Here is a 26,812-nt window from a genome sequence, read left to right as displayed (position 1 = left end):
TCATTACCTAACGCTCATGACCATAGGTGAGGGATTATGTTATTAAAGCTTCATATATTAACAATAAATTCTATTTAAACAATTAGAACCATCCAAATATATGCTCTAAATCATATATGATGGTGGCTCATTTTAGCTGAAAGGCCTGGCCCAATTTACCTAAAGACCTTAAGCCACCCCAAATTGTTCATTAAAATGTAAATTAATCTGGAAAGAACAGCAATTTACCTGGCCCTGCAGAGATGAACGCTCAACCAGCTGCAACCTGGGCACGCCCCAGCTAACAGCTAACGGGGAGGCGTAAGTTGGAGAGAGCAGAGAGAGAGCACCATAGATCTTTTAACACCCAGCACCGAGCACCTAGTCTGAGGTATTTTTATAGTAGGAGGTGTGCCATCTGCTGGCCAAGATGGGCCCATCCAATACTGCTACATATATATGTTAGTAAATGATAAAGGCCAACATACATTTTGTGTGTCACTGGTTGTGTTTCAATCCCGATCAAAGGTTTAGGCAGAGAACAATATTTAATGAATGAAAGTTTCGGTCATTTACATTTATATTCTTACAAACCAGTCTAATGTTAGGGTGAATTCAGTTAAGTGGAACACTTTTTGTCAATAGCATCAGAAAACATCCAAAAATTTACTTTACTTACATTTTTTGAGTGTTTTTAATTTGTTTTCGTTTTTTAGGTTGTCAATTTTAATTATTAAACTAAATATTTTAGGAACTATCACTAGAAATGTCCCCACAAACTCCTCTCCCCTGAGCTGAGAGCTGAGGAAGATGTATTTACTTATGTTTTGGTACTTAAAAATACATGTTATTGTGACTCAAAAGACTTAAACTGACCAAACTCTTTTGAATTGGGGACTAAATGTCCCCAACATCCTGTTGGTTCAAAAGGGAAAGCATCAAATATAACTCAGAACAAAAAAATATATGTAAACTTACTCTGCTAGAATTGTAATCCTTTCATTCAAGACCACAATATGACATGCCACTGTCATTTTCATGCACATTTGTAAACATCACGTACTTTGGTGTTACACCAAACTGACTGCTCTCAGACCAATCAAAACTATTGTGTTTACACAGAGCCTGGGGCTACAATTCAATTTTCACATGTAAAAATACTCAAATGCTCTGATCTGGCTCTCCACTATAGCCTGGTCACCCTCTGCTCCTGGAGCTGAGCACAGACCTCCACATCAACAGTATATGGTGGCTCAGGCTGCAGGCCTAATGATGGGCTGTGATCACCATCTGATCCAGGATCTAAAAGCACAAATCTGATACACAAATGCTTACCTGATGCCCCATTTTACCTGAATTCACCCTATGTCATATTTATTGGTTTTGACTGAGACTAAAGACAGGTTACACTGCACTGCTCTGATGCTCTTACACCGCGCCTCTCCTCCAGCTCTGCCCTCCACAAATTATACTGCTGATACGTCCAGTCGTCATGGTGAAATATGGGTGATGACAGCTCGGACAATGACAGCCTAGTCATTGTTTGACTAGGTATTTAAATATAAATTCCACTTCTCCCTCTCCTATGCTCTTTTATTCCTCTTCAGGTTTCCATCAGGACCCCTCCTCCTCTTTTCCACTCAAATTGACCTCTGAATGTAATCGTGTCTATTACATCCAAGTAAACTTGCTCTTCTACTCCTGATCATGAACTCAAGCGCTGCATACAGAACTCATTTGACCTGCATCATAGAGAGCACTGCACTCTATCATTCCTTCATGTAGATGGTGCAAATTGTGAATGATAAACTAAAAATAACTAACTGACTAAAAATCTTTTAGATCCTGGATCAGATGGTGATCACAGCCCATCATTAGGCCTGCAGCCTGATCCACCACATACTGTTGATGTAGAGGTCTGTGCTCAGCTCCAGGAGCAGAGGGTGACCAGGCTATAGTGGAGAGCCAGATCAGAGAAGACATGAGCAGAGAGCAGAATCAAAGAGGAGACTCAAGGCTCCTTTAGATTGGACAAATTTGCTTTAAGTGGAAATGTGCTTTGATAGTAGATCTCCACAGTGCTGGAGTGTTTGTATGTTGTACACTAAAGCACAAATCTGATACACACAAGTCTAATACACCCTTGTATACTTTGATAGACTGCTAATGCCAGTACACTCCTGTATACTGTGTTAGACTGTGGATGTAGAGGGACATTTCAGCCCTTTGTATTTGCTCTGTGTGTAAGGTGCCCTGCAGCTGCCCTGGAGTAGTGCTAAGTGCTGGCTTTGGTCTGACCTGACCTGACTGGCCCGACGGGAGCTGTGTTTCTGGGAATATTTAAAGTTGTTTTTTTTTAAGTCATCGTCTAGAATTTATATCTCCCATCCAAGAAGCTCTCTCAAATTCTACAGTTCTGGGAATGTTGGGAACACATTTGTATCATTGTAAAAGACTTTACAACTCCTTCTCAATAGATTTACAATGGTCATTACGTGAAGCGACTGTTTAAGAGTAGTGTTCGTGTCCCCCTGGGCAAACATTCACAGCTGGACAAAAACTCACTCCACAATAGTCCACCAGGACTGAGGGACCTGAGGAGAGAGGTCTGAGGGCTCTTCAGAAGGTCAGGAGTGTCAGAGGGAGAAGGTCTCATAAACACTACAAGAGGAGCTGTGGAGACACCTTTTAATTATGTCCAGAGTCGAGATGAAGAATGTTGTGATTAACCCTTTAAGACATGTTATTAACAGTGGACATCCTCTGTAATAGCGTTTATTTTCCAAGTGTAAAAAGATTGTGAACTACATGTTGATCAAGGATGCCATGCTACTAGCAGCAAAAGCTCTAGCATGTAAATCTGGTGCATGTTTCTGGATGAGATGGTGTCACTTGTGACTTTGGGGAGGGACCATTCTGCACCAGCAGCAGGTATCTCAAGTGTTTCACACCTTAACCTGAATTCAGTGATTTATGTTGATAAATCTGCTAAGGTCACCTAATGCAACTGGGCGCAGGCTAGCACCAAATTGTCACACAGTACCTGGACTTTTGTCTGCTAAAGTAGTATTGTATGAAACCATGTGTTATTCCTGTAGAATACTTTACACAAGTCACAATCAAAAGTTTGTTTGCTCATGTAAGCAGCTTCTTCAGTTCGGGTTAGATTGTGGTTGGACACTGCTTTATATTTATCTGAAAATAACACACCTGTTTGTTTACAGTTTCTGTAAACGAATAAGTGTGTTAGTTTCAGTGAAACATCTTCACTCTAAAATGTTTGTCCAGTTGACAGAACTGAATTTTTCCTTTGCTATAGATCATAACTGGACAACAGAGGGATTACACAAGCACACACCATAATGTTCAGGATTTACTGCTGTTGAGGGGGAAGAGGAGTGGTCCCAGTACTGAGCCCTAGGGGACCCCTGAATGCCAGGAACCCGGAGAGGGCAGTATGGAGCAGCAGAGACTGTTTAGATGGGCACTCATTATATTGCTCATATTAGATGTGGCCAGAGTCCTGCTCAGGCCTGGTTTTCACTCCTGACTGTGGAAATGACCAACAACACATCTATACAGTCACTAGTTTAAGATTGTTCAGAAAAATTGAACAGGCATAATTTTTCACTGGGACTTAAAGCTGTGGAGGCATCAAACGGCTCACCTTTGGGTCAGTGGAACATAGCTCGACCTGAGATACTACTGCCCTGTAAGTGTGAGAGAGCAGAAATAGGCAGAGAAGCTCCCCCACACTCAGCTGTAGATACACCTCAATCAGGCCTTGATTTCTCAGACCTTGGTGCATTTGGGAGTATGTGGATGAGCAGGTATTTATCACATTGTGGGGATTTACCTGCCTCCCTTACGGGGACACAGATCAGGTCCCCTGACGTATTCTTTATAATAAGATCAACAGCATGGTTTAAAGTTCAGATATGGAGTTTCAACAGGTTAGGGTTTAGGTTAGACAAGTAGTGACTATGGGTAAGTTTAGGGTCACTCTCCATGACATTAATGTAAGTCAATGTAATTTCCCCAAAAAGCATGTAAAGCCAACCTGTGTGTGTGAGGGAGTAGGTGTGTGGACGAGAGAGTGCATGTACAGTGTGTGTGTGTGTGTGTGCGCGTGTGACACAGTGGGCTCTGTGCAGAGGGGGCAGGCGCTCAGCCAGCTCAGGTTAATGCAGTCGCTGTTCACTCACAGACGGCCCTTTCCTCAACTTTCCATGTTTTGTGTACAGTGTGTGACTTTCAAATCCCATATTTTATGTGGTTATGAATCTGATTAGACCTGCATAGTATTTTTATCACTAATAACATTTTCATAATTTATTTCAGGTTGGTCAAATGTAGTTAGAGAACAGCCTTAACCTGTCCATCAAGACACCCATCATGTGTTACAAGCTTCATCTCACTTCTGTGAAGGGCCCTTCTCAGTTAAACACATTTTGTCTGGTCTTTTGGAAGGGTGCCGCTTGCTCCCATGGGTGCCTGTTTGGAGCCTGGTGGGCTAGGGTGCAAGGGGCCTAGACCGGGGTTGAGTCCTTGCAGACCTTCAGGGACATGAGTGTTGGCTCCAACCTGCCAATGCAGAGCCACATAGTCTATAAATAGTTCTATATTTTACCAACAGTATGTCTTACTTTCTTTGCCTAATCATAATATGAACATAGTTTAACTCTTGTGAAAATGTCAATATAACAAACTGGGCAAACTGTGACATTACACTGTAATGTATTTTAATGTTTGATGATTAATGTGTTTGAAAATGCTACCTTTAACTGAACTCTAACTCAACAGCAGTGAGTAGAAGTTTCTGTAAAGCCCTGGACATAGTGTGCAGTCTCCCACATGCACTGACACGCACACGAGCACGCGCCCTGGCCTACAGCACATGACCCTAACCCTCTTGTTCTCAGTCTGTCATTAGTCGCCCCATTCTGTTATGGGAGCACGGTCACTGACTCCAGGCTCACGGCTCATTTCTAGAGGATCAGTCAGCAGCAGCCACGATGTGACGTCAGCCAACACAACACGGATAAGATTTGACAACGTTTCTGGACACTTTTCTATGTGCAGACCTACAATGTCACAAACACATTTCTATGTTGAGTTATTATTTACTTAATGTAAACACAGACAGAATCCCCCTTGGACAGTGATCAGCTTGCAGTAAATGGACAGAGGCGGTGGTCAGTTTGTGTCAGTAGTTTAATGCCAGTAGCTTACAACAGCTTACAACACAATACAACCCTGAGACAGAGGAGTCATACACGGAAGGCACTCAGACAGTCATCGCATACATTCATTCATATATTTTTAAAAACAGTATTTACACATCTGAGTCACTGTGCCATGAGGAGGCACTGGTTTGGAGTCTCGGACTGTAGGAGACTGGACTTTGGACTAGACTTAGGGAGGGTGGACTTTGGCAGTCTGGTTTTCAGGACACTGGACTATATCATTCTGGACTTCGTGATTCTGAAGATCTGGACTAGAGGATTTTAGATCATAAGATGCTGGAATTGAGCACTGTAGACTTTGATTGTTTGACCTCAGGACTCTGATCTTCAAAATAGTGGACTTTAGTATTCTGGTCTTGTTGAATTTTCAACTTCCTGATTGTAGACATTAAACCTCCTCAAAAACATGCCTGGAGTTGTGTTTTGTTTCATTCACATGTTTGAGCAAACCTTTATTATTAGTCTTTCTACATCTCCAAACTTCAAAATGCTCTGTTGCACCTTGTGATGTCATGTAGTGGTAGTTTTCACGTTACCAGTTACCTTTTACCTTTTTTCAGTAGAGATTGGCAATTCCAGGTCTGAAATCATCCAAATAATTCTAGTGAAGGTGTATGGAGTTTAAAAAGACATTGGAGCACTTCCTGTATTATCAAATGAAATCGCTAGGTAGAACACAGTGTTTTCTGTTTGAGAGAAAAAACGCCTAAATATGCAGGATTTGTGTGTTAAACATTTGCAAATGAAACAAAACACAACTCCATGTATGTATTTGATGAGGAAACAACATTAAACTTAGATCGGATCAGAAATAGCGTAATGCGGGCCCTTTAAGGCGCTGGACCTGAGGACTTGGATGGTGAACCCCAGGACTCTGTACTTAAGAATGGTAAACTTTAGGATTCTGGACTTTGCGTCTTCAGGATTCTGGACTGGAGGATGGTGGACTTCAGGATGCCGAGTAGCTGGACCTTATGGAGTCCTCTCTGAGTTGGCGCCTCTTGCCCACCTCACACTGGTCTCGGTGCGTCCGTCGCTCTATCGTAATCTTAAAGTTTTTTCTGCAAAGGATGTAAAGGACACAGCATTTTAGTGACCTACAACAGGATGCTACTCTACAGCGTGTTAGTGTAGCCTCCTGACATAACTAAATATACTACTATCATTTATTTATCTTCTTTATTTCCATGATTACTTAAATACTACATTGTCACTGAAGGCATCAAAACTATGAATGGACACATATAGAATGTATCAAACAAAAACTTATACATACATTATAACTCAATATAACTCAAAACTTGTTTTAGATTTTTTTTTTTTAATTCAGTATTCTGTAATTACACTTCTTCTCAACACAGCCTCCTAACATACAGAGTTATAAATGCCCCCTATCTATTGCCTAGCCTGTTTGCCAAATGCTTTAGTACCATATCATCCAACCCAAGAACACCACTCTCAAAATGCTGGACAACTGGTGGTTCCTAGAGTATCTAAAAGCACAGTAGAAGGGAGAGCTTTCAGCACTTAAGCTCCAGTGGAATAAAAGATCGGCTCCCTGCCCATGTAAAAGAGGCTCCCGCAGTCTTAAAACGGTCCTCTTTGAAGTAGCCTATGACCACATCCCTCACCTCACCTGCCTTGTTTACTCTCTCACCCTCACTCACCTGGATGACTCCCTAACCCCTTCACCTGCCTAGTTGACTTCTTCACTATCTCACCTGTCTGGATAACTCCCTCACCCCTTCACCTGCCTGAATGATTCCTTCATCTCCCTGGATGACTATCTCATTTTCACCTGCCTGGATGATTCTCTCGCCCCCTCACCTGTCAGGAGGGCACCCTCACCTATGTGGATGACTCCCTCACCTACATGGATGATTCCCTCACCTACATGGATGACTCCCTCACCTATGTGGATGACTCCCTCATCCCATCACCTACCTGGTTGATTTCTTCACACCCTCACCTACCTGGGGCCCCCTCACCTACCTGTTCCCTCACCAATTCACCTGACTGGATGACTCCCTCACCCCCTCACCTGTCTGGATGACTCCCTCACCCCTATTCATCTGCCTGGACGAGTCCTCCCTCATCCTCACCTGCCTCGATGACCCCCCCCCCCCCCCCCCCCCCCCGCCCCCTCATCTGTGTAGAGGACTCCCCCACCCCCTCACCTGTCTTCTAAAATTAATTTACCTTAAAAAGAAGAATGCCACCAGCAGTGTGATTCCCAAAACAGCTCCCACAATGACTCCGGTGAGAGCAGACACTCCGAGCCCACCTGTGGAGATAGTGGAGAGGTCAGACTTGGACAGCAGGTGACCCATGGGTGACCACAGGGGAACAAGGAGACTAGACTCACAAGATTTGTCGGGAGTGTCAGGCAGCGGGCGTACACGGCCTCTCAGTGTGAAATGCTCTCTGTTGAAGGTCGGCAGCATCTGAAACGTCCCATTCTCCCCGAAGTAACTGGCCACTGTCTGGGAAGGACAAACGCAATCACAATGAGGGTCAGTAGTGGACTATTGACCAGTGGTGGTCAGTAATGGTCAGTGGTGGTCAGTGATTCATCAGTAGTGGTCAGTAATGGTCAGTGGTGGTTAGTAGTGGTCAATGAAGGTCAGTGGTGGTGAGTAATAGTCAGCGGTGGTTATTGGTGGTCAGTGGTGATTAGTAATGGTCAGTATGGAATAGTGAATGGTCACATTTTTATATAGCGCTTTTCCATCTTCATCTTCAAGACACTCAAAGCACCTTACATCAAGGAAGCCATCACCCATTCACACACTCATACACCAGTGAACACAGACACTGGAGGCGAGGTAGGTTAAGTGTCTTGCCCTTGGACACAATGACAGCATTCATCAGTGGGAGCTGGAATCGCGCCACCAACCTGTGGGTCAGTGGATCTGACTGCTCTACCAATGATGTTTATGTCGAGAGCAGAATTCAAACCACCAACCTTCAGATCAGTGAAATAACACTCTACCAACTGAGCTGTCAGCAGTGGTCAGTGGTGGTCAGTAGTGGCCATTTCTGTACTGGTGCTACCTCGAATGTCCCTGCCTCAGTGTCTGTCATGGACATCAGGGAGAAGTCCCCGTCTCTGTCCCCATTGGCATCTATGGATACTGGGCCAGCAATACCTGCACATAAAAATATAAAAAGAAAGATTCCACTGGTTTAGACCTTTTGTGGTTGCAGACTACACGTTGATAATATAAAGCTAGTCTGTGTGTAGTTTTATTGGTAGGACACTGACCCTCAAAGGTGCGGTTCCACATGCGGGAGGTGATTTCCAAGGCATTGCTCTTGCTATGCCCTCTCTGCAGTGCCTCCTGCAGAGCAATGGCATAGAGCAGCAGGGCATCGTGGAAGCCCTCCATGAACAGATTAATCTGAAACACCACACACTGGGTTAGAAAGGTCCTCATGAGGAAACAGTGGGCCTGAGATGTGGAGATGTGCAATATTACAGAGCATTTAAAGTTTCACAATGTAACTTTTCAAGTTGGAGGGTCTGTCATCTGCTTGTCTCCATTGAGAAGATGTCAGTGTTTTGCATATGATGTTCCACAGTATAGAATTACAGTTATCTATCTCCGCAGGGACAGCAGGTAGCATCAGAAAAGTTACATAGTGCACCTTTAAGGTTGTGCTGGTATTTGATTTTACCTGCACAGATAATATCAAATGCAATGTGACAAAATGTGGTAGTAAAGCTGTTTAATATTTTGTGTTCACAATTACTACTGTCTGTTTGTTATTATTTCAAACATGCATAGGAAAAAAAAACAAAAAACGGTGTATTGACATTTTTGTTATTCATATTATTTCCAAAACACATAAGGCTTAATTTATCAACCCTTTTCTCAGGTGCAAAACAGCTAAACATGCTGCCACTTTTATTACAAATATGAGAGAAAAAACATAATATAGTACATTGGCAAAATAGGTGTAAACTTTTTGCACAGAATAGCAGTTTAAATGCTTTAAAATGACCCCAAAGGACAGATAAGACAATAACATGTTGTTTTCAATAGGTACGCTTGGTAGTTTTCAGATTTAAGTACTCACACTATCATGGAGGCCTGCGCGCCTCAGGGCCCCCCTCATCTCCAGGGTAAAGTTCTCAAACTGTGGCTTGGAGCTCTTGAGCAAGGTAAGAGTGTTCAGAGAGCTGTATGCCTGCATGGCCTCCGCATCATGGGCGTCGTCCCGCCGCCACCAGCCATCCCCTGGACAGAGATCAGAGACTGAGGTCAGGGGCCAAGCATCGGCACAAGAAATTTTATTTGTAAATAGATCATCTTGTTCTCTAAATTATTGGCTTTGATTCAACAAAAGATTGCATAATTACATGGAAAAAGGTAACAATATATTTTCAATTTTTGAGTATAATAAACCAAATTAAACCAAATAATTTCTACTCTATATTATGACTGTAGTTCATAAACCCAGGCCCAAACCACCAGGATGTTTTTTGGAGTTTTTTATGGTGAAAGAATACACTCCAGACACTTTCATAAAGAGCTTGGATCTTGTTCATACTCATCCGTTCTGTTTAGGTTGATCAACAATAAACCGTAACTTTAAAATTGTAATTCCAAAAGTTGAGTTTATTTACCATAATGACAGGCCCCAGCACCTGGAGACATGAACCCTCAACACACTGTGGTAGTGGTATCCATTCCAGTCTATTCCAGTCTAGTCTGGACATAGTCTAGTCTGGCTATGCTTCTATTGTAGGGAGTGTCATAGCTCTGATAACATAGGCCAAGATAACAAGGACTGAGCTGGCGGTGAGTGCCCTTGGTGCAGCACAGAAGTGCAATCTCTTTAACTATATCAGGTTATATTTCATAATGATACATGGGCACACATTCACACACATTGGATTTCCATGATTTGTAGGGACATTACATTGACTTACATTAATTTCTTACAGACTAATTTAAACCTTGTCGATAATTACTCCTATCCTAACCTAAACCAGTGATTCTTAACCATGGCGCAGCCCAAAGTAGGGCTGCTCGTGGTTGTTGTCATGTGGGGACTAGCTTATCATAGGATGAGGCGTTGAAGAGCTCCATGTTGTCATGTGGGTGCTAGCTTATCATGGGAGGAGGTGTTGAAGAGCTCCATATTGTCATGTGTGCTATCTTACCGTAGGAGGAGGTGCTGAAGAGCTCTCTGTTGTCTTGTGTGTGCTAGCTTACCATAGGAGGAGGCATTGAAGAGCTCGATGTTGAAGAACATGTAACTTCCGTTGGTCAGACTGTGTCTGTGAGCGGCCAACATAACGTTGCGGATCTGGTCTGCCCCCATGCACATGATGACCACTGCAACACACAGTCAGTGATCACCACAGCAACACACACATCACCACGGAAACACAGGCTACTTTCACTTACATGAACACAGAAACTAGTGCTTTCTGCTGAGACACACATTGTGATCAAATCAAAATCACAAGTTGAATGGTCACAATTATCAAATTGCATAGACTGCACATTTAACTTCTAATTAGAATATTATCTTGAATAAAACTGCTACCCTCAAGGTATTTCTGAAATACATGGGATTCGTGTATCATCTCTCAAATGCTATTGCCCCCTCACAATCGCAATGCCATTCACCATGTCTTATCAACACCCTGTACCCTACTCTTATGGGGTTCAATTTAGGCTCAAATTACCTCTATTGACTTCAAGTCCTTGTGGATATAATGTTTTTGTTTCACTCCATTCAGTATTCACTGGTCTTTTGTGATATTCTGTTAATGTTGTCCTGCCCCGTCTTTTAAAGGTGTCCATACACTCCGTCTATGTGTCCATACCTTTGGTCTATTGAAACTGTCTATACACTCTGCCGATTTAATTAAACCCTGATTACTGTTTAATTCTATAATTGATTTACTTTTCAATAGTAATTACCAATAGACCAAAGGTATGGACACATTCAAAAGACAGGCCAGCACAGCATTAATAAACAATCACAAAAGACTTACGAATACTGAATGAAGTGCAACAAACTTAATTTAGGCACAAGTAGAACCCCATACTCTGAGCTCATGACCTGTGAGTATTGAGTATTTCTCTTGTTGAGTATCTTGATTGATTTGGTTACTACTAGCCTATATAAAAAGGGCAACACAGGACAAAATGAAGACTATTAATTAAACTAAACTCCGAGTAAACATGAAAGAGTCACAAAGTTTGATACTGTTTGATCATTTGAGTTTTGAGGTATTTCTGTCTGGTTTCACTAAAAAGACTTAAGATCTAAAAATAGGCCTACATCATGTTCTGAATAGCAGTTATATTGTCAGTGAGGATGGAGTCAAACCAGTAGTACATTATAATATAGACTACAAACTCCACATGTGTTTATATGTGGCCATTCCTTTACGCACGGAGCCACGTGAGCTCAGGATTTATCTGACCAGTGAATGGACAGTGTCACCTTTAGGCGCCAGCTCAGGTGTCTATGTGACAGCATTCTCCGGAGACACATTCACTTTCCTCACAGTGATGTTTACCCTGCTGCATGTGTCAGTGGACAGTAGCTGTCACGTGTAGACCAAGCTCCCCCGGTGAGGTGCATAGACCCGGGTAAGCCGTACCTTCAGTGTCTGAGATGCTCTGCACCACGTCCTCCGTGTCCAGCCGCTCGCCCTCGTACACCTGGTATGTTTTAACGTTGAAGCCGCTCATCAGGTGGTAGACGCCTTCCAGAGTGAAGTAGCAGTTCCGCTCCTGACGGTCGTCCTCGTAAATGAGCAGCGCGGAGCTCCACGAGAAGTGTTCGAACATCGCGCTGAACGTCTCGGCCATTTTCACGTAGGATGGAGCGATGCGCGTGAGGTGAGAATACTCGGAACTCTTGTCGCTAAAGGCCGTGGCCAGCGCACCTGCGGAGATGACTGGGATGTGCCAGTGGGACGCCAGGCGCACGACCGCCGCAGCCTCGTACTCACACACCGGCCCCAGGATCACGTCTGGCCGCCGTGTGCACGACCTGTCCACCAAGGAGAAGAGGGCTGCGTTCACACAGTCCGACTGGTCAAAATCGATGTTGAAATTCATCTCGGAGAGCGGTCCCCCGTGCGCTTTGAGTCTCTGCTGTGCGTAAAGGATCGCCGGTGCGACCCTGGCGCGGGAGAAAAGGTATGAGTTATTTTGGGGCAGGAACACCAGCACGTCTACGTCCTCGCAGACGCACGGAGTGAGGAGGACAACGCTGAGGACCGCCACAAAGTACGCGAGGACTGCGTTAGAACGCATCTTCAGGCGCACAGCAAACCGCGCTCTATGTGTCCGAGCTGTCAGCACCTGGCTGTGCACGCGCCCAAGGAGCATGTACCGGGGGCGCGCAGGTCAGCATGTGGCATCCATGAGTCCCGCTGTCCCGCTGTCCCTCTGGCTCTGGGCTGCTCCAAACGCGGGTCCACAGAGAAGTGAGTTCAGGCGGCACACCACACACGAAGCCTCAGCTCCTGGATTGGACACATCTTTTCAGGATTATTACTGCGTCATTTGAGCGCTTCCCACCTCCTTCTTAAAGTGACATGGCAACGGCTGTACCGCCCACCAATAAATGCAACAGGCTGTCCGCGTCCGAGCGACCGGCCCGGGGACATGCAGAGGTGGGGCTCGGCTCCGGGGGACGTTTACCTCTGACTGGGGCCAAACTGTTCTCTCCTCCGCGCTGTGGGAAAACCTTTTCATCAAAACCCGGGTCAGAATGGTTAGGCTGGATGTGATTGTGGGATTCACGTGTCAGAAATGATGAACAGCCCAGTTCAGTTTGGAGGTGAAGGGGAGCTCAGAACTCTGTGGGACAATTAGCTTTTAAACGGTAAAAATGAAAGAGTCAAAAAGTGGAGGCCATCATTTAAACAGGTTCGATGATTGTCTGAAAGGACTGTGGCATATGTGGACACAATCTCTGATAGAAATCTCCAGGTTCAACATGTAGCTTTTTGTTCGGATTAGGTATTTGTTTCAAAAGTTTGTATTGGCTCGTCTTATGTGATTTAAGTAAAACCCCCACTTTCTATAGCGTGATTGCAGTCTATATTTCAATATTAAGTAAATGAGTGGCCCACATTTGAAGTGAGACTTTGTCCAGAGAAGGCCACAGATCGCTGCTTTGTGATGAGTGTGGCGTGTGTCTCTGTCCCAATGAACTGCAGCTCCACTGTCTCATGTCGCCCTATCAGTGCCTATGTTTATATGCACACCAAAAATATGATCATTATTTTATTCTGGAGTTATCAGATTACTGAAATGTCATTTCGATAGTAATGTTACATCTGAAGTGAGTAGCCTAATCTGATTTCTTTATTTTTCACGCCTGTACTTGCCTGGCATATTCAGAATCAGAGATGGATAGAGTAAACAAAAATGTACTCCAATAAGAGAAACAATACTTAAAAATAATACTGCTCAAGTGAAAGTACAAAATAGTTATCCAAGAAATTATTCAAGTAAGAGGAAAAATAGTGTTTGGGAAAAGAGTAACTTAAAGAGTAACTGGAGTTGTGTTTTGTTTCATTCACACATGTTTGAGTGACCCTTTACTCTGTCTATATTTCCAAAGCTCAAAATGCTCTGTTCCATCTTGTGGTGTCATGTAGACTACTTAACAGCTTCCTATTACCTTTTCTTCAGTAGAGATTGGCAATTCCAAGCCTGAATTTATAGAAATAATTTTAGTGAAGGTGTATGAAGTTTAAAAACACAGTGGCGCACTTCCTGTATTGCCACATGAAAACACATGAAAACACATGACATTTTTTTATGTGTTCAACTTGTGTGAATGAAACAAAACAAAACTCCAGGTTTGTTTGTGATGAGGAAACAACATTATGACAGATCAGAAAATAGCGCAATATGGGCAATTTAAGCAAAGTGTCTTTTTAAAGTGCGAGAATGTATGTTTTTTATAGGTATTTTGGAGCAATAAATGATTTAATTGAGTAAATGACATAATTGAGTAAATGTGTGTTAGGCAAGTTTAATACCGTGCTGTGAAAAAAGCAGGCAAAACATCTCCATGGTGACAGACTTGAAAAGTTAGGCAATGCTTCTTTAATATAGCATTTATTTTTGTGCATCTTAATATTGTTATGTTGAATTAGGCTCCTGTAGGCCATAATGCAACCCCACTGCTCTGGGCATTGAAGCTATGACCGCTGACCCGTGGACCACAGACCACTGCCACAGCGACATCTGCTGACTGCTACTGGCAATCACATATGGAATTATCAATATTAGTTTACATGGATAATTCAGTTCATCTGAGGGTGGGCTGAGGGCGCTCCCATGGGGTGGAATGGTGTTGTGTATCAGACTGTGTTGTTTATGAAGAGCGCATAACTAAATAAACCTGTCTAAGCATGTGGTTGTGGGCTGTGGCCTTGTTACTGCCCCCACTACTGTAAAGTACTGTTTCCTCCACTATAAAATACTGTCCCCTACAGCAGAGGGGCTATAGTTACAGTTTAAGGGCCCCTTGCTACTGTGAGCTGTCTGAATACCTAATCTACATCAGATAAAAAGAAACAGCTCAGTATGCAGTGTATAGAGCATGTATTACACCAGATATTACACACCATACACATGCAAACATAGCTTCAAGTTCGGGAGTGCAAAAGGTGCTATTCTCTCAGCACAGCACCGTATCTCTGAGAACATGAAATTTATGTGTTTTTCATTTAATCATAGAAACAAAAACAATGATTACAAACTGTATTTTACAGTTAATTTATTATTTTCCAAATAAAATAGAAATATTTCAGAAATAACAATTGTATTTCTTATAAAAACTGAGCAAAATGTTCTATACATATTCTGCAATAACTATCAAAACTATTGCATGTGTTTGCAAACATTATAAATAAATATCTGTATCTGAATGGTGCTCCGCTGTGATGCCATGCACAGAGGCCTCTCAAAGGGCCTCTCAAAGGGCCTCTCAGAGGGCTGCTCAGAAGGCCCCTCAGAGGGCCGTCTCTCTGGACACTGTGGCCAGGCTGTGGCGCTCTGGTCTGGACGCTCCTCTCCTCTTGGCGCCCCTCTTCAGAGAGTCCAGGGAGGGGCAGGCCACAGAGCTAAGGTCCCCACAACTCTGTAGGTGCAGCAGGGCTGTTCTGCGTGAGGGGGGCCTGGGGAAGGTCTGGGACGTACTGGGGACTGGCTGCACACTGGACCTCCTCTCTGAGTCCACTAGCACCTACAACAGAGCGCCAGTGTCAAATAGTGACATAGTATGGTGGTGGTAGTTGGTGTCCCACAGTGGTCTATCTTTGGGCTGGTTTTATTCTCCCTCTTTATCAATATCTTACCAAATGCTTGTCTAAATGTATCGTCACAGGTGTATGCAGATGATGCAAACATCTACACTCAAGCCAAAAACGTTCAGGAAGCTGCTAATAACCTCACAGCTGCCTTATCTGTGTATAACTGGCTTAAGGACTCGTGCCTCCTGTTAAATGCCACGAAAACAGTCTGTATGTACATCTCAAAACGTCATACAAAAAACTGAGGCAATCAAATGTCTTTGTTAACGCAGCAGAACTTGATCTGATCCCAGAATTAAAATACCTTGGAGTTATCCTAGATCCAACATTGTCCAAAAGTCACATAAAGTGTAATAAAGTGTTCCAGGTAATTCAATTCAATAATCAGAATTTTCATCACATCCAGAATAACTTAAACATGAGTACTGCAAAAACTTAGTTCTATTCTATGATTATCTCTCACATAGACTATTGTTTAACTACTTGGTCTTTTGCCTGCCCTGCAACACTTAAAACCATTGAAAACCTCTATAAAAGAGGCCTAAAAATACCCACCACCACTGTCATGTTCTGAAAAAGTATAGACTATTGGACTTTAACAACATGGTCAGCCTTAAAAGAGCTTGCCTAATTTATAAGGTCCTACTCTCCCTAGCACCACCACCGTTAAAGGAGTACAATAAATATAAAGACTTTAGCAAATTTCGCAAGGACCACACGAGCCACCACCAGAGGTGACCTGCTGATCCCCTTCAGATGGACCACCTTTGGTCAGAATGTATTATCTGTCCAAGGTGGAAACCTGTGGAATAGTCTCCTGGTAATCCTGAGAGAATGTTCCACGTACATTTCTTTTAAAGCTCAAATGAAAAACAGGTTATGGTCAAACCAAACATGCTTCATCTATAGTGGGCAATGTTATTTTAACTTTTCTATAGAGACATATTTGCATGTATGGGCAAAATATGAAAGGGGTGGGTATAAAATGTAATTGTCTTAAATGGGTGGCCAAACTGCCTGAAATAATGGGAACTGTGCATTGAATGCAATGTGCAATGAGTGGAATGTGCAATTATTTGAAATGATGAGTGTAGTGTAAAATTTTTATTTTGATCCTTTTGTGACCCCAGCCCTTTAATTAGCCTTTGGCTATAATCTGGTGTGTTTACATTCATTTTGTATCATGTCTGTCCATTAGCATGCATTGACCCAATCAAATATATAAATAAAGTAACCGTAACATAGATGGTAAATGCCTGTGTCGTACCTGGTCCATGAAGCCGGCGCAGCGCACCGCCTCCTCCATGTGCTCCTGGTCAGACTGCAGCACAGTGCGAATACTATCAACCAGCTCCTGCAGCTCTGGGGCCAAGCCCTGCGCTGGTTGCTCAAGGATCCTCTGTACCAGCAGCTGGGTATGTCTGTAGCTCTGGTAATCCACCATGGAGGATGGCCGAGGTCTTGTGGGCGCTCGGGCTCCACAGCCACGCCTCAGAGTCACCTTAGTGGGAAGGATGGGCTGGGACGTCTGGGTGGAGGAGTCCACAGTGTGAGGCACAGCGAGGGGCTCGTTGCTCCAGTCTGCACACAGACACATAAGCTGTGGGCCCTGTGAGAAGTACGTGTGAGGGCAGAGTAAAGCACCTTTAGAGGGGTCTTCTGTCAGCAAAGGGTCACTGCTGCTGCGGGACAGCCTGGCCTTCCTCCGGACACTCCCTGCAGAGGGAGGGGGCTCTGGAGCCCGGTCTGGGGGCCTAACTGAGGGGAGTTCCAGGGGCCCCATCACTCTGGGCTCTGCTTCAGATACTGAGCAAAGAGGTTAGATAAGACTAAAACCGGTTGTGCCGTTTTATACAGATTATATATATATATATATATATATATATATATAATCTTTTTGAGCTGTGGAAATGTAGAAAGATTAATAAAAACAAAACACAACACCGGGCATGTTTTTGATACCCGGTGTTGTGGTCTCTGTGAGCTTTAAGACATTTTAACATGGCTCACAAGAATTCATGACATCACCAGGTGGAACTATATACTATAAGACCTATAAGAGCAATTCTCCTATTCAAATCCTTTCTCTAGATCAGACAATTCTTCAAGTTTGTGAAAACTGTGCGAGTGCTCCTATGGACAGGAGGTATTTTACTTCTATAGGGTATTAACAGTTAACATATAACATGTTTAGATCACTGTTATCTTTTATTGTTTTTGCCCAGGAGAAATTGCAAAATTACTCAAACATGGCATGTTTTTGATGAGGAAATAATGTTATAACATGGTAGAAAGCTCAAAAATCTATTTTTGCCCCTTCTTTTAAGAATGCATCCTTTTTTCATGTGTTTCTCTGTACTCACAATCAGCTGACGAGGTGGCCCCTGGGGTCCTGGAGTCAGGCCCCTGCACACACACACACTTTAATTACTGTAAGATCTAAACTGTGTATTAAGATATCATAACAAATACAATTATAATTCATATTTGTGTCTTACAAAGTTTGCATTTAGTTTGTCCTTGTTTGTATGGCCTTAGTAAGTCATCTGTACTGACTCAGTCCATCACTCCTGCTATCATAAAATAGCCAATAGGAAACCACCTGCTTCTCTCCTCTACAGTCCCTGTCAAAAGTCTTGTCGCTTATCCATTTTGTAGAAACAAAAGCTTATAACCTGACTTTAAATTAATCGATTGGTCTTAGAAATGTCTCATATGAAAGCTAAAACCCTCCCAAATTGACACAGGGACTTGAGGTGACCAGGCCTGGTGGAGCTCTGCTGCAGTGGAAAAGGGGCTGGCCTTGGATTTTCGAATCAACAAATGGTCCTCCCAAGAAGTTGTCTTGCGGGGTCTGCCGGACCTGGGCTTGTCCTTGACGCTGAGACACATTGAAGGTGTCAGCCACCTCAGCAGTGGATCTGGTCTTCAGCCTCTTGATAATTAATGCTTTGGTCTCAGGGTGGATCTTAGGCATGTTGTCAGAGGTCAAGTTGCAACTGATGTGAAGGTCTGGTGTGCTGGGGTTCTATTTATACACACCCACTAATTGATTGATCAGTAACTGATCACAGGTGAGACTGTAATCTAGGATTGGGTGCATCATATGACAAGGCGACAAGACTTTTGCCTTGCCAAAATCTGACCTTTCTGTGTTCATTAAATGATCAATCTTTCTTCAGTGAAGCACATTTATTTTAGTATATTGAGGATAATTTGGGAGGGTTTTAGCTTTCATATGAGACATTTCTAAAACCAATCAATTAATTTAAAGTCAGGTTATAAGCTTTTGTTTCTACAAAATGGATAAGCGACAAGACTTTTGTCAGGGACTGTATGGCCCTTTTTCATCAGGGGTCAAAAAGGTCAGAGGGCTAGGAATCAGAATTGAGACTTGGACCCAGAATGCCATGACAACAAACAGGAAGTGTCCCAGCAAATCCCGCCCACCTGAGCTGAAGCCCCGCCTCCAGCTACTTCCTCGTACGGAGGGGGCGGGTCCAGTGGACAGAAGACCTCCACGCCCTTGATGCGAGCACCATAGATGTGAGGCAGAGGGATCACTCCGTCTCTGAGCACACTAAACACAAACACAGTCAGCTTTGGAGATGTAACAGGCAGAAATCATCTTTTTTAAACTTTAAATATGGCCTTGTCATAAAAAATCATACATGACAAGTGTTTTGTTACATATATTCATATTTAAAGGCGTTACCTGATTTTTACAAAACTAGTTCATTTTAAACGGTTTGCAGCTATGCATTCAGACCATCTCCACATCCCCAATCATTCACCACAATGAGTTTATAAGCGCTTTACAAGCCTCAGAGATCAGTGGGGAGTTTTTCTTGATTATAGGACAAAAACACTTTATAATTACATGTACACAGATGTAGACCTCAAGTATTGACCTCAAGAGCAGCTAATACAATATATCTGTACTGGGACAAGACACATTTGGCTCAAATATGTGGAAAAAAGTCTTTAAATAATTGGTAGGGCTTAGGCAGTTTCCTAAGACATTAATTCAAGAGGTCATAGGGAATAGCAGCGCTTTTCCATATATTATATTGTATATTTTCTGCATGAAATTCCACATTTTAGAGGTATTTAAAACTGAAAAAATACTGTTAAGCAGGTAACATCAGGCAGGGATGGTTGGTTTTCTTGAAGGCAGGGTCCCAATTTCAAATTATCACAATGCAGTTTTACTTTACATTGCCTTAAATCCATGTGCTTCATCTGAGAGTGAGAGACTTCACACTTAACTCTGAGTCCCTCACTCGGGGCACAGCAGAGGCTGACCAATAGGAATAGGTTATTACTTTATATTCTGATCTATGTTATGATGTTGTTTCCTCATCATAAACATACCCGGAATTGTGTTTTGTTTCAATCACACATGTTTAACACACAAACTCTGCATATTTAGGCTGAGTTCTTCTCTCAAACAGAAAACACTCCCACCATGTCCCATGTGATATCATGTGGTAATACAGGAAGTGCTCCACTGAGCTTTTAAACTCCATACTCCTTCACTAGAATCATTTGGAAAATTTCAGCTCTGGAATTGCCATTTTTTACTGAACTAAAAGGTAAAAGGAGCTGTTAAAACTACCACTTAATGACACCACATGATGAAACAGAGCATTTAGAGCTTTGGAGATGTAGACAGACAAATAATGCAGGGTTACTGAAACATGTGTGAATGAAACAAAGCACAACTCCGGGTATGTTTTTGAGGAGGTAACAACATTCTAACAAAGCTCACAACTCACAATTTTCTGTAATATAGGGCCTTTAAACACAGAACTGTCTCTCCAGATGTGCTAATTTCAGGTCAGAAGAGGGCTCACAGCGTACCGTCGGGCCAGCCGTGGGGTGTAGGAGTAGAAGGTGGAGAAGTAGGACGGGGGTGGGGCTGGGGGCACAAACTCATCCGGGTCAGGCTCTAGAGCAGGCTCCTCCCCCTCCGCCGGACGCCTGGGCTCATCCTATCAGAGCATAGAACACCAATGACATTTCAGAGACGCATGAATATGGAGCTGCACAAAAGATATCTATATCCACTGTAAACAATAGGCCTCTACAAGGTAACTGCTGATGTTCTTGCTGAAATGTCAGTGTAAGCAGTGGTGTGTTTGTTGGACAGATATTTAGCACGTTGTGGGGACTGAAATCTGTGCACACACACACTCTCTCTCATGGGGACCTGCCTCTCTTATGATGAAACAAATCAGGTCCATGACATACATCTTTTATTATAAGGTCACCAACATGGTTCGAATATGAGCTAAAATATGTAAAGATTGGGGTTGAGGTTACGGCTGACTGATTAAAAAAAAAAGTACTACAAAAAGCAATTGAACCTGGGTTGCCAATGCCTTAACCTGCAGAGAGAGAACACATACTAGTTCTTCTCATTCACAGTATATTCAGTATAGTAGTAGTGGTATTCACAGTATATGAACTGTCCATGTCTTATGTGAAAGCTCAGAACCTCCAGAATTCACTCACTGACCTGCGGAGGCTGCAGTAGCACTGATTAATGATTGGCTGCAGGTGCTGGGGTTCACGTAGTAACAAATCATTGTTGTTATTGTCTTGTTTATAAAATGTGTTATATATAAACTTGGAATGGATGAGATTCAGATAAGTGAAAGCGTTAATTTTAAACCAACCAGATTTCAACACTGAAACAGGCAACCCAAATTATAGACTCATGTGAGGCTCATTTTGCTTTCTGATTGGATAGTCACCTTGACAACAAAAACACCACATTATTACATGAATAAATGGGCCAGCATGTCCAATAGTTTTCTAATTAAGAATAAAACAGCATAAGAATCAGTAAAGCTATATTTGATCTGGGGACACAGATAGTTTGTGAAATTTACAATCCGAAGAGCCTTTAAGCTTAGGTCCAGTTTCCTGAAAAGCCTGTTCTTTAAAAGCATGGAAACTGAACGCGTGTGCGCTGTGTGTGCTTGCGTGTTTGTGTGTGTACATGCATGCGTGTGTGTGTGTGTGTACCAGACAGGAGGTTCTGGTGCTGAAGAGGCGCAGGTATCTGAGAGCAGCCGCCATCAGACACACAGCTGTGGTCAGAGCATTCAGGGCACACAGCGCAAACATCATCTTCTATAAAACACAGGCACCAGGGTCAGAGGTTCAGGGGAGGGACAGAGGAGAGGAAGGACAAAGGAGGAACAGTGCAAAGGGGGCAGAGAAGAGGAGTCAGAGGAGGTTCAGAGGAGGGACAGTGAAGGGAGAGAGTAGAGGAGGGTCAGAGGAGGTACAAAGGAGAGACAGAGCAGAGGGAGGGCAGAGGAGGGACAGGAAAGGATGAGAGGAGTGTCAGAGGAGAGACAAAGCAAAGAAGGGTGAAAAAAGTATAAAGAGTCAGACGAGGGGCAGGAGGATGATAGAAGAGGGTGAGAGGGGGAACAGAGCACAGAAGGCTGAGAGGAGGGACAGGTTAAAAAGTTACATTCAAATGGGGGTGACAGTAGCTCAGTTGGTAAAGTGTTTGTCCACTGATCCGAAGGTTGGCGGTGCGATTCTAACTCACACAGATAAATGCTGTTGTTGTGTCCTTGGGCAAGACACTTAACCCACCCATGTCTGTGTACACTGGTGTGTGAATGGGTGAGTGGTTCCTTGTTGTAAAGTGCTTTGAGTGCCTTGAAGATAGAAAAATGTGACCATTTACCATTTTACCAAATGTGTATGAGGCCTACCTTGAGCAAGATCTTCATGGTGGTGCAAGAGTGAGCTGGCTGCAGCTCCAACAGCTTGTCCTCTGGACATTTGGAGCTCCGTGCCAGCAGGCAGCAGTAGCACATGTCCCCCACCTGCAACACAGCACAGATGGCAAACAAGTTCCCCTAATCATCAGTGTTCTACAAGACCACCCTGTTCTTTACCTGACCATAATGTTCTATATCTGACCACAATGTTCTACCTGACCACCATGTTCTATATCTGACCACAATGTTCTACCTGACCACCATGTTCTATATCTGACCACAATGTTCTACCTGACCACCATGTTCTATATCTGACCAATATGTTCCACCAGGCCACCACGTTCAACCTGACCACCACGTTCTACCAGACCACCATGCTTTACCTGACCACCATGTTCTTTATCTGACCACGTTCTACCTCACCACCATATTCTACCTGACCACCATGTTCCACCTGACCACCATGTTCTTTTATCTGACCACCATGTTCTACCTCACCACTGTGTTCCACCTGACCAATGTTCTTTATCTGACCACCATGTTCCACCTGACCACCATGCTCTTTATCTGACCGCCATGTTCTACCTGACCACCATGTTCCACCTGACCACCATGTTCCACCTCACCACCATGTTCCACCTGACCACCATGTTCCACCTGACCACCATGTTCCACCTGACCACCATGTTCCACCTGACCACCATGTTCTTTATCTGACCACCATGTTCTTTATCTGGCCACCATGTTCTACCTAGCCACCATGTTCCACCTGACCACCATGTTCTTTATCTGACCACCATGTTCTTTATCTGACCACCATGTTCTACCTGACCACCATGTTCCACCTCACCACCATGTTCCACCTGATCACCATGTTCTTTATCTGACCAACATGTTGCACCTGACCACCATGTTCTTTATCTGACCACCATGTTCCACCTGTCCACCATGTTCTACCTGACCACCATGTTCTTTATCTGACCACCATGTTCTACCTGACCACCATGTTCCACCTCACCACCGTGTTCCACCTGATCACCATGTTCTTTATCTGACCAACATGTTGCACCTGACCACCATGTTCTTTATCTGACCACCATGTTCCACCTGTCCACCATGTTCTACCTGACCACCATGTTCTTTATCTGACCACCATGTTCTACCTGACCACCATGTTTTACGTGGCCACCATGCTCGACCAGACCATAATTTTCCCCCTCATCGTTCCCTGACAGAGGAAGACTGACCTGCTGGCAGCTACTCATGTTGGACACCATCTGAGCTCCCTGACAGCACAGGATGAAGCCGGCCAGACTGAGGAGGACACACACCACTGACAGGAGCACAAACATGTTGACCTAAGAGGGCAGGAGATGAGACAGAGACGTTATGGGACAGAGGAAAGGAGAAGAGACAAGATTTCACTTTTTGCTCCAGATGTTGGACTCCAACTCACAGTGGATAGAAACATTTGTCTTGAATAGTAAGTCCTCTTATGATAACTCATATATGAATCATGAATAACTCAACATAACAATGAGCAGAGGAAAGGTTGAAACTCTCTGTGTCTGTGAGCACAGTGTACACTCTGAGGTTGTGGGTTGAATTACCATGAGCAGCATGGGTCTTCTCCAGGTCAGCAGTCCCACAATACCCGATAGGATGACCTGCAAACAGAGCACAGCTCAGAGGTGACCACAGTGAGTCCATGTGACCTACAAGGATGGAGTGTCCACCCACGAAGTCAGTGGTCTGATCCTACTTCTGACAAGTGCACACTGTTGTGTTCTTGGGCCAGATTTACCTGTGTCTGAAAGTGGTACATTAGTGAGAGCTGGTGATGAGAGGGGCTGTGCTTCTGTCAGTCTGACCCAGGGCAGCTGTGGCTACTGGCATAGCTTATTATCATTGTTCAGAATTTATTATCATTATGTCATTTTAACCTTTATAAGGTACAGATGTAGGATAGAAAGAGAAAAAGCGGCAGCTTAAAAGCAGTTGTATGCTATTCCCAGTGAGTTCCACAGGCCAGGTCTGAAGATGACATTTGGAGAAGCAGTGGGCTTTCATAGCCTGCATGTGTGAAGCCAAAAGACATTTTCATAGTATTCCTAATCGAGTAGATTCACATAATTAACAAGTTCAACTGATAGGGGTCTCGTGTATTTACAGAGGGCTAGGGGCCTACTGAATACCTATCTGTAGACAATAGCTCCTATTATACTTTATCTAGCCCCCCTCTGGCCCCAGATGTGGTGTAGCCTACAGGTCTGCTCTGCCCTGAGACTGGACGGGCCTTGTGCTCGACTCTCACAGCGGAGCTCTACTTAAAGCACAAACCTGCCGCGTCTGACTTTTCAGTGAAGTTTTGTGCTGGGTCTCCATACGCGGGGTGCTCTGTGAGTAAAGTGAAGTCACTTACCGAGGAGCCGGCCCAAAACGGACAGGAGTTTCGGACGGGAGCGGAGCTGCTCAGGGACAGAGCTCCGTAGGACAATGCAACCATAGAACCGCCGAGCAGCAGTTGCAACAAGCCCAGCGACAGCAGCGGGCGCCCGGGCAGTGGCCGTACCGAGGCCGCGCCATCCGCACGCGAACACCACAGGCTCCGGGGCCGCTGTCTGTGCGAGGACTCGGCGTGTGAGGAGCCGACAGCAGGACAGCAGGAGCCCGGGAGCACAACCGGCAAAGACATGACAAAGAGTGGCCTAGGACCCTCCGTCAGCAGCGGTACCGCGAGGCCCCTTGCCCCATGAGCGCACTTTTAAATAGCACAGGCCGTCCGCTGAAGGCACGGCTCCGGATAGACTTACACATATTTTGGCTTGGTCTAGAAGAGCCCGGAAGGGGGAGGGGCTGTAGCCATGTGCCCCTCAGATGTAAACAGCACAAAATAGCCTACTTAAAGCCTAAAGTCAAAGCCCCAAACAACAAAATAACCGTTAGGCGCTGAGCTGATGTGCCCACGGTGGACAGTGTAGTCAGTGCGCGCACTCATCCATCTGGGATGTCCTATGGGTAGAGTGGGTGGAGTAGGCTAGCCCAACACTTCTCAAGAAAGAGTACTGTTACTTATAAACAAGATTACACAAATTGTAGTTATGGTGGTCCAAGAAATATACTCAAGTAGCCTGGCTCTCTGTACGTTTTATTGATCCACAATGGAGAATAGACCTACGTGGACAGATTACAATGCAATAACAAATGTATTGTATTGAATAAAGCACAAATGTGGGTGTACAAGTAGAATAAAATCTAGTATATATAAAATAGCCTATGTCAAGGCTGTATAGCCTTTACATGAGGTGGTGGGAGATACCATACACAGATGAAATTGTACATTAGTATGACATCTAAGAGATGAGGTGAGTTGTTGTATAGTTGTATGGAGTATATGTAATGTAGCCTTGTGTGTTCCACCATGTGAGCAGAGCACAGAGTCTGTTGGAGAATAAGTTTTGCTGGTATGTTTGCTCACCTGAACATAGTTAAATGATTTCCTATTCTTTCCTATTCCTATTCTTTGGTCCATATTTAATTAAAAGACTTTATAAAAATAAACTGGATAAAAAGTTGTTTGCTCCACGCTATCTCCGAGCTAACAGCTTTCTTCAGGGTGAGCTACCCCCTCTTCCTTTTCAGTACTCACACCAGCTACTTCCACCACAGAAACACAACACAAGAAAGGTATAAACGTGTTTAATGTTGACCTGCAGGTCCTCCCAGCGCCTCCGTACACTGCACCGAGTTATGCATCATTATCCATCAGATTTCATATATTTGAATAGTCAAGTAAAACAGTTAAGACAATGCACTCAATTTTAAGTTTAATCCTGTGAGGAGGGATGCCAAAGATCTACAACTTTTTATTGCAGAAAATATTGGTAGTACCACCTGCTAAATCTAGGGCTAAACCAGGTTTCAATAGGTTGCATTCACGTGACATCAGCACATTGTAGTGGCTGGCTGTAGATTAAAAATGTGCTGGAGGACAGGTCAGAATCCTTTGGTGGAAAAACTGACAGTTCAGCGTCTTCTCTGTCAGCATAAATATACAAAAGTGAAATTATTTGTTCATAATATCTTCACATGATTGTTCTGAGTTAAAGTCATAGTATGCCATAACTTTTTTGCCAAAAATAGACTTAAATAAAAGCTTTTTATTTTTATTATTATGTTCATTTTTATTGCACTAAAAAACAGAAAAACTGTGTCATTACTGTGAGTGGCCTTGCAGCTTTACAAACCCAACTCTTTTTTCACCTGGAGGAGGACCTTCTACTTGTTTCTATGAAAATGTTATTTCTTTGGCTATATTTCACAATATGACATAAAATGTAGCCATCTCCACAGATAATGTTCTGAAGTATAGTTTTAATATTCCATTTCCATGGAATCATGCAGTTGACCTTTCACTTTCAGAAAGTTATAGCTGAAACCAGAAGTTTACATGCACTATATAAAAAGACACACACCCTTTTTTCTCAGACATGAAATCAGACAAAGTTTTCCTGTTTTAGGTCAATTAG

The 26,812-nt window shown here is 43.6% G+C and overlaps 2 protein-coding genes across 2 annotated transcripts; both read right to left on the bottom strand.

The window, feature by feature from the left end:
- Positions 1-5,176: 5,176 nt before the first annotated feature.
- On the bottom strand, positions 5,177-12,791 carry npr3 (natriuretic peptide receptor 3). The gene is made up of 8 exons (XM_033973092.2): positions 11,854-12,791; positions 10,448-10,570; positions 9,306-9,466; positions 8,491-8,626; positions 8,280-8,374; positions 7,591-7,708; positions 7,425-7,509; positions 5,177-6,286 (listed from the first exon to the last, which is right to left on the bottom strand). Exons 1-8 carry the CDS (start codon positions 12,587-12,589, stop codon positions 6,175-6,177), a joined length of 1,566 nt encoding a protein of 521 aa, XP_033828983.1. The 5' UTR covers positions 12,590-12,791; the 3' UTR covers positions 5,177-6,174.
- Positions 12,792-15,059: 2,268 nt separating this feature from the next.
- On the bottom strand, positions 15,060-25,322 carry fam189a2 (family with sequence similarity 189 member A2). The gene is made up of 11 exons (XM_033973091.2): positions 24,706-25,322; positions 23,894-23,950; positions 23,531-23,641; positions 22,275-22,388; positions 21,568-21,675; positions 20,398-20,528; positions 18,985-19,114; positions 17,898-17,940; positions 17,179-17,340; positions 16,802-17,115; positions 15,060-15,467 (listed from the first exon to the last, which is right to left on the bottom strand). The coding sequence occupies exons 1-11, from the start codon at positions 24,976-24,978 to the stop codon at positions 15,234-15,236; spliced, it is 1,677 nt and encodes a 558-aa protein (XP_033828982.1). The 5' UTR covers positions 24,979-25,322; the 3' UTR covers positions 15,060-15,233.
- Between the last annotated feature and the right edge of the window lie 1,490 nt (positions 25,323-26,812).

The sequence above is a fragment of the Periophthalmus magnuspinnatus genome, chromosome 9 (genome assembly GCF_009829125.3).
Source record: "Periophthalmus magnuspinnatus isolate fPerMag1 chromosome 9, fPerMag1.2.pri, whole genome shotgun sequence".
NCBI lineage: Eukaryota > Metazoa > Chordata > Actinopteri > Gobiiformes > Gobiidae > Periophthalmus > Periophthalmus magnuspinnatus.
Note: the sequence above shows the minus strand (reverse complement) of the source record. Positions and strands in the feature narration are given on the sequence as shown.

Coding starts and splice junctions, on each gene's coding strand:
- npr3 (XM_033973092.2), bottom strand. CDS start 12,589: ATGCTCCTTGGGCGCGTGCACAGCCAGGTGCTGACAGCTCGGACACAT. Junction 8,627..9,305: donor GCGCAGGCCTCCATGATAGT/GTGAGTACTTAA, acceptor GTGGTGTTTCAG/ATTAATCTGTTCATGGAGGG. Junction 8,375..8,490: donor GTGGAACCGCACCTTTGAGG/GTCAGTGTCCTA, acceptor TTTTATGTGCAG/GTATTGCTGGCCCAGTATCC.
- fam189a2 (XM_033973091.2), bottom strand. CDS start 24,978: ATGTCTTTGCCGGTTGTGCTCCCGGGCTCCTGCTGTCCTGCTGTCGGC. Junction 19,115..20,397: donor ACCCCACGGCTGGCCCGACG/GTACGCTGTGAG, acceptor GTTTGTGTTTAG/TGTGCTCAGAGACGGAGTGA. Junction 17,941..18,984: donor GAGGCGGGGCTTCAGCTCAG/GTGGGCGGGATT, acceptor GTGTGTGTGCAG/GGGCCTGACTCCAGGACCCC.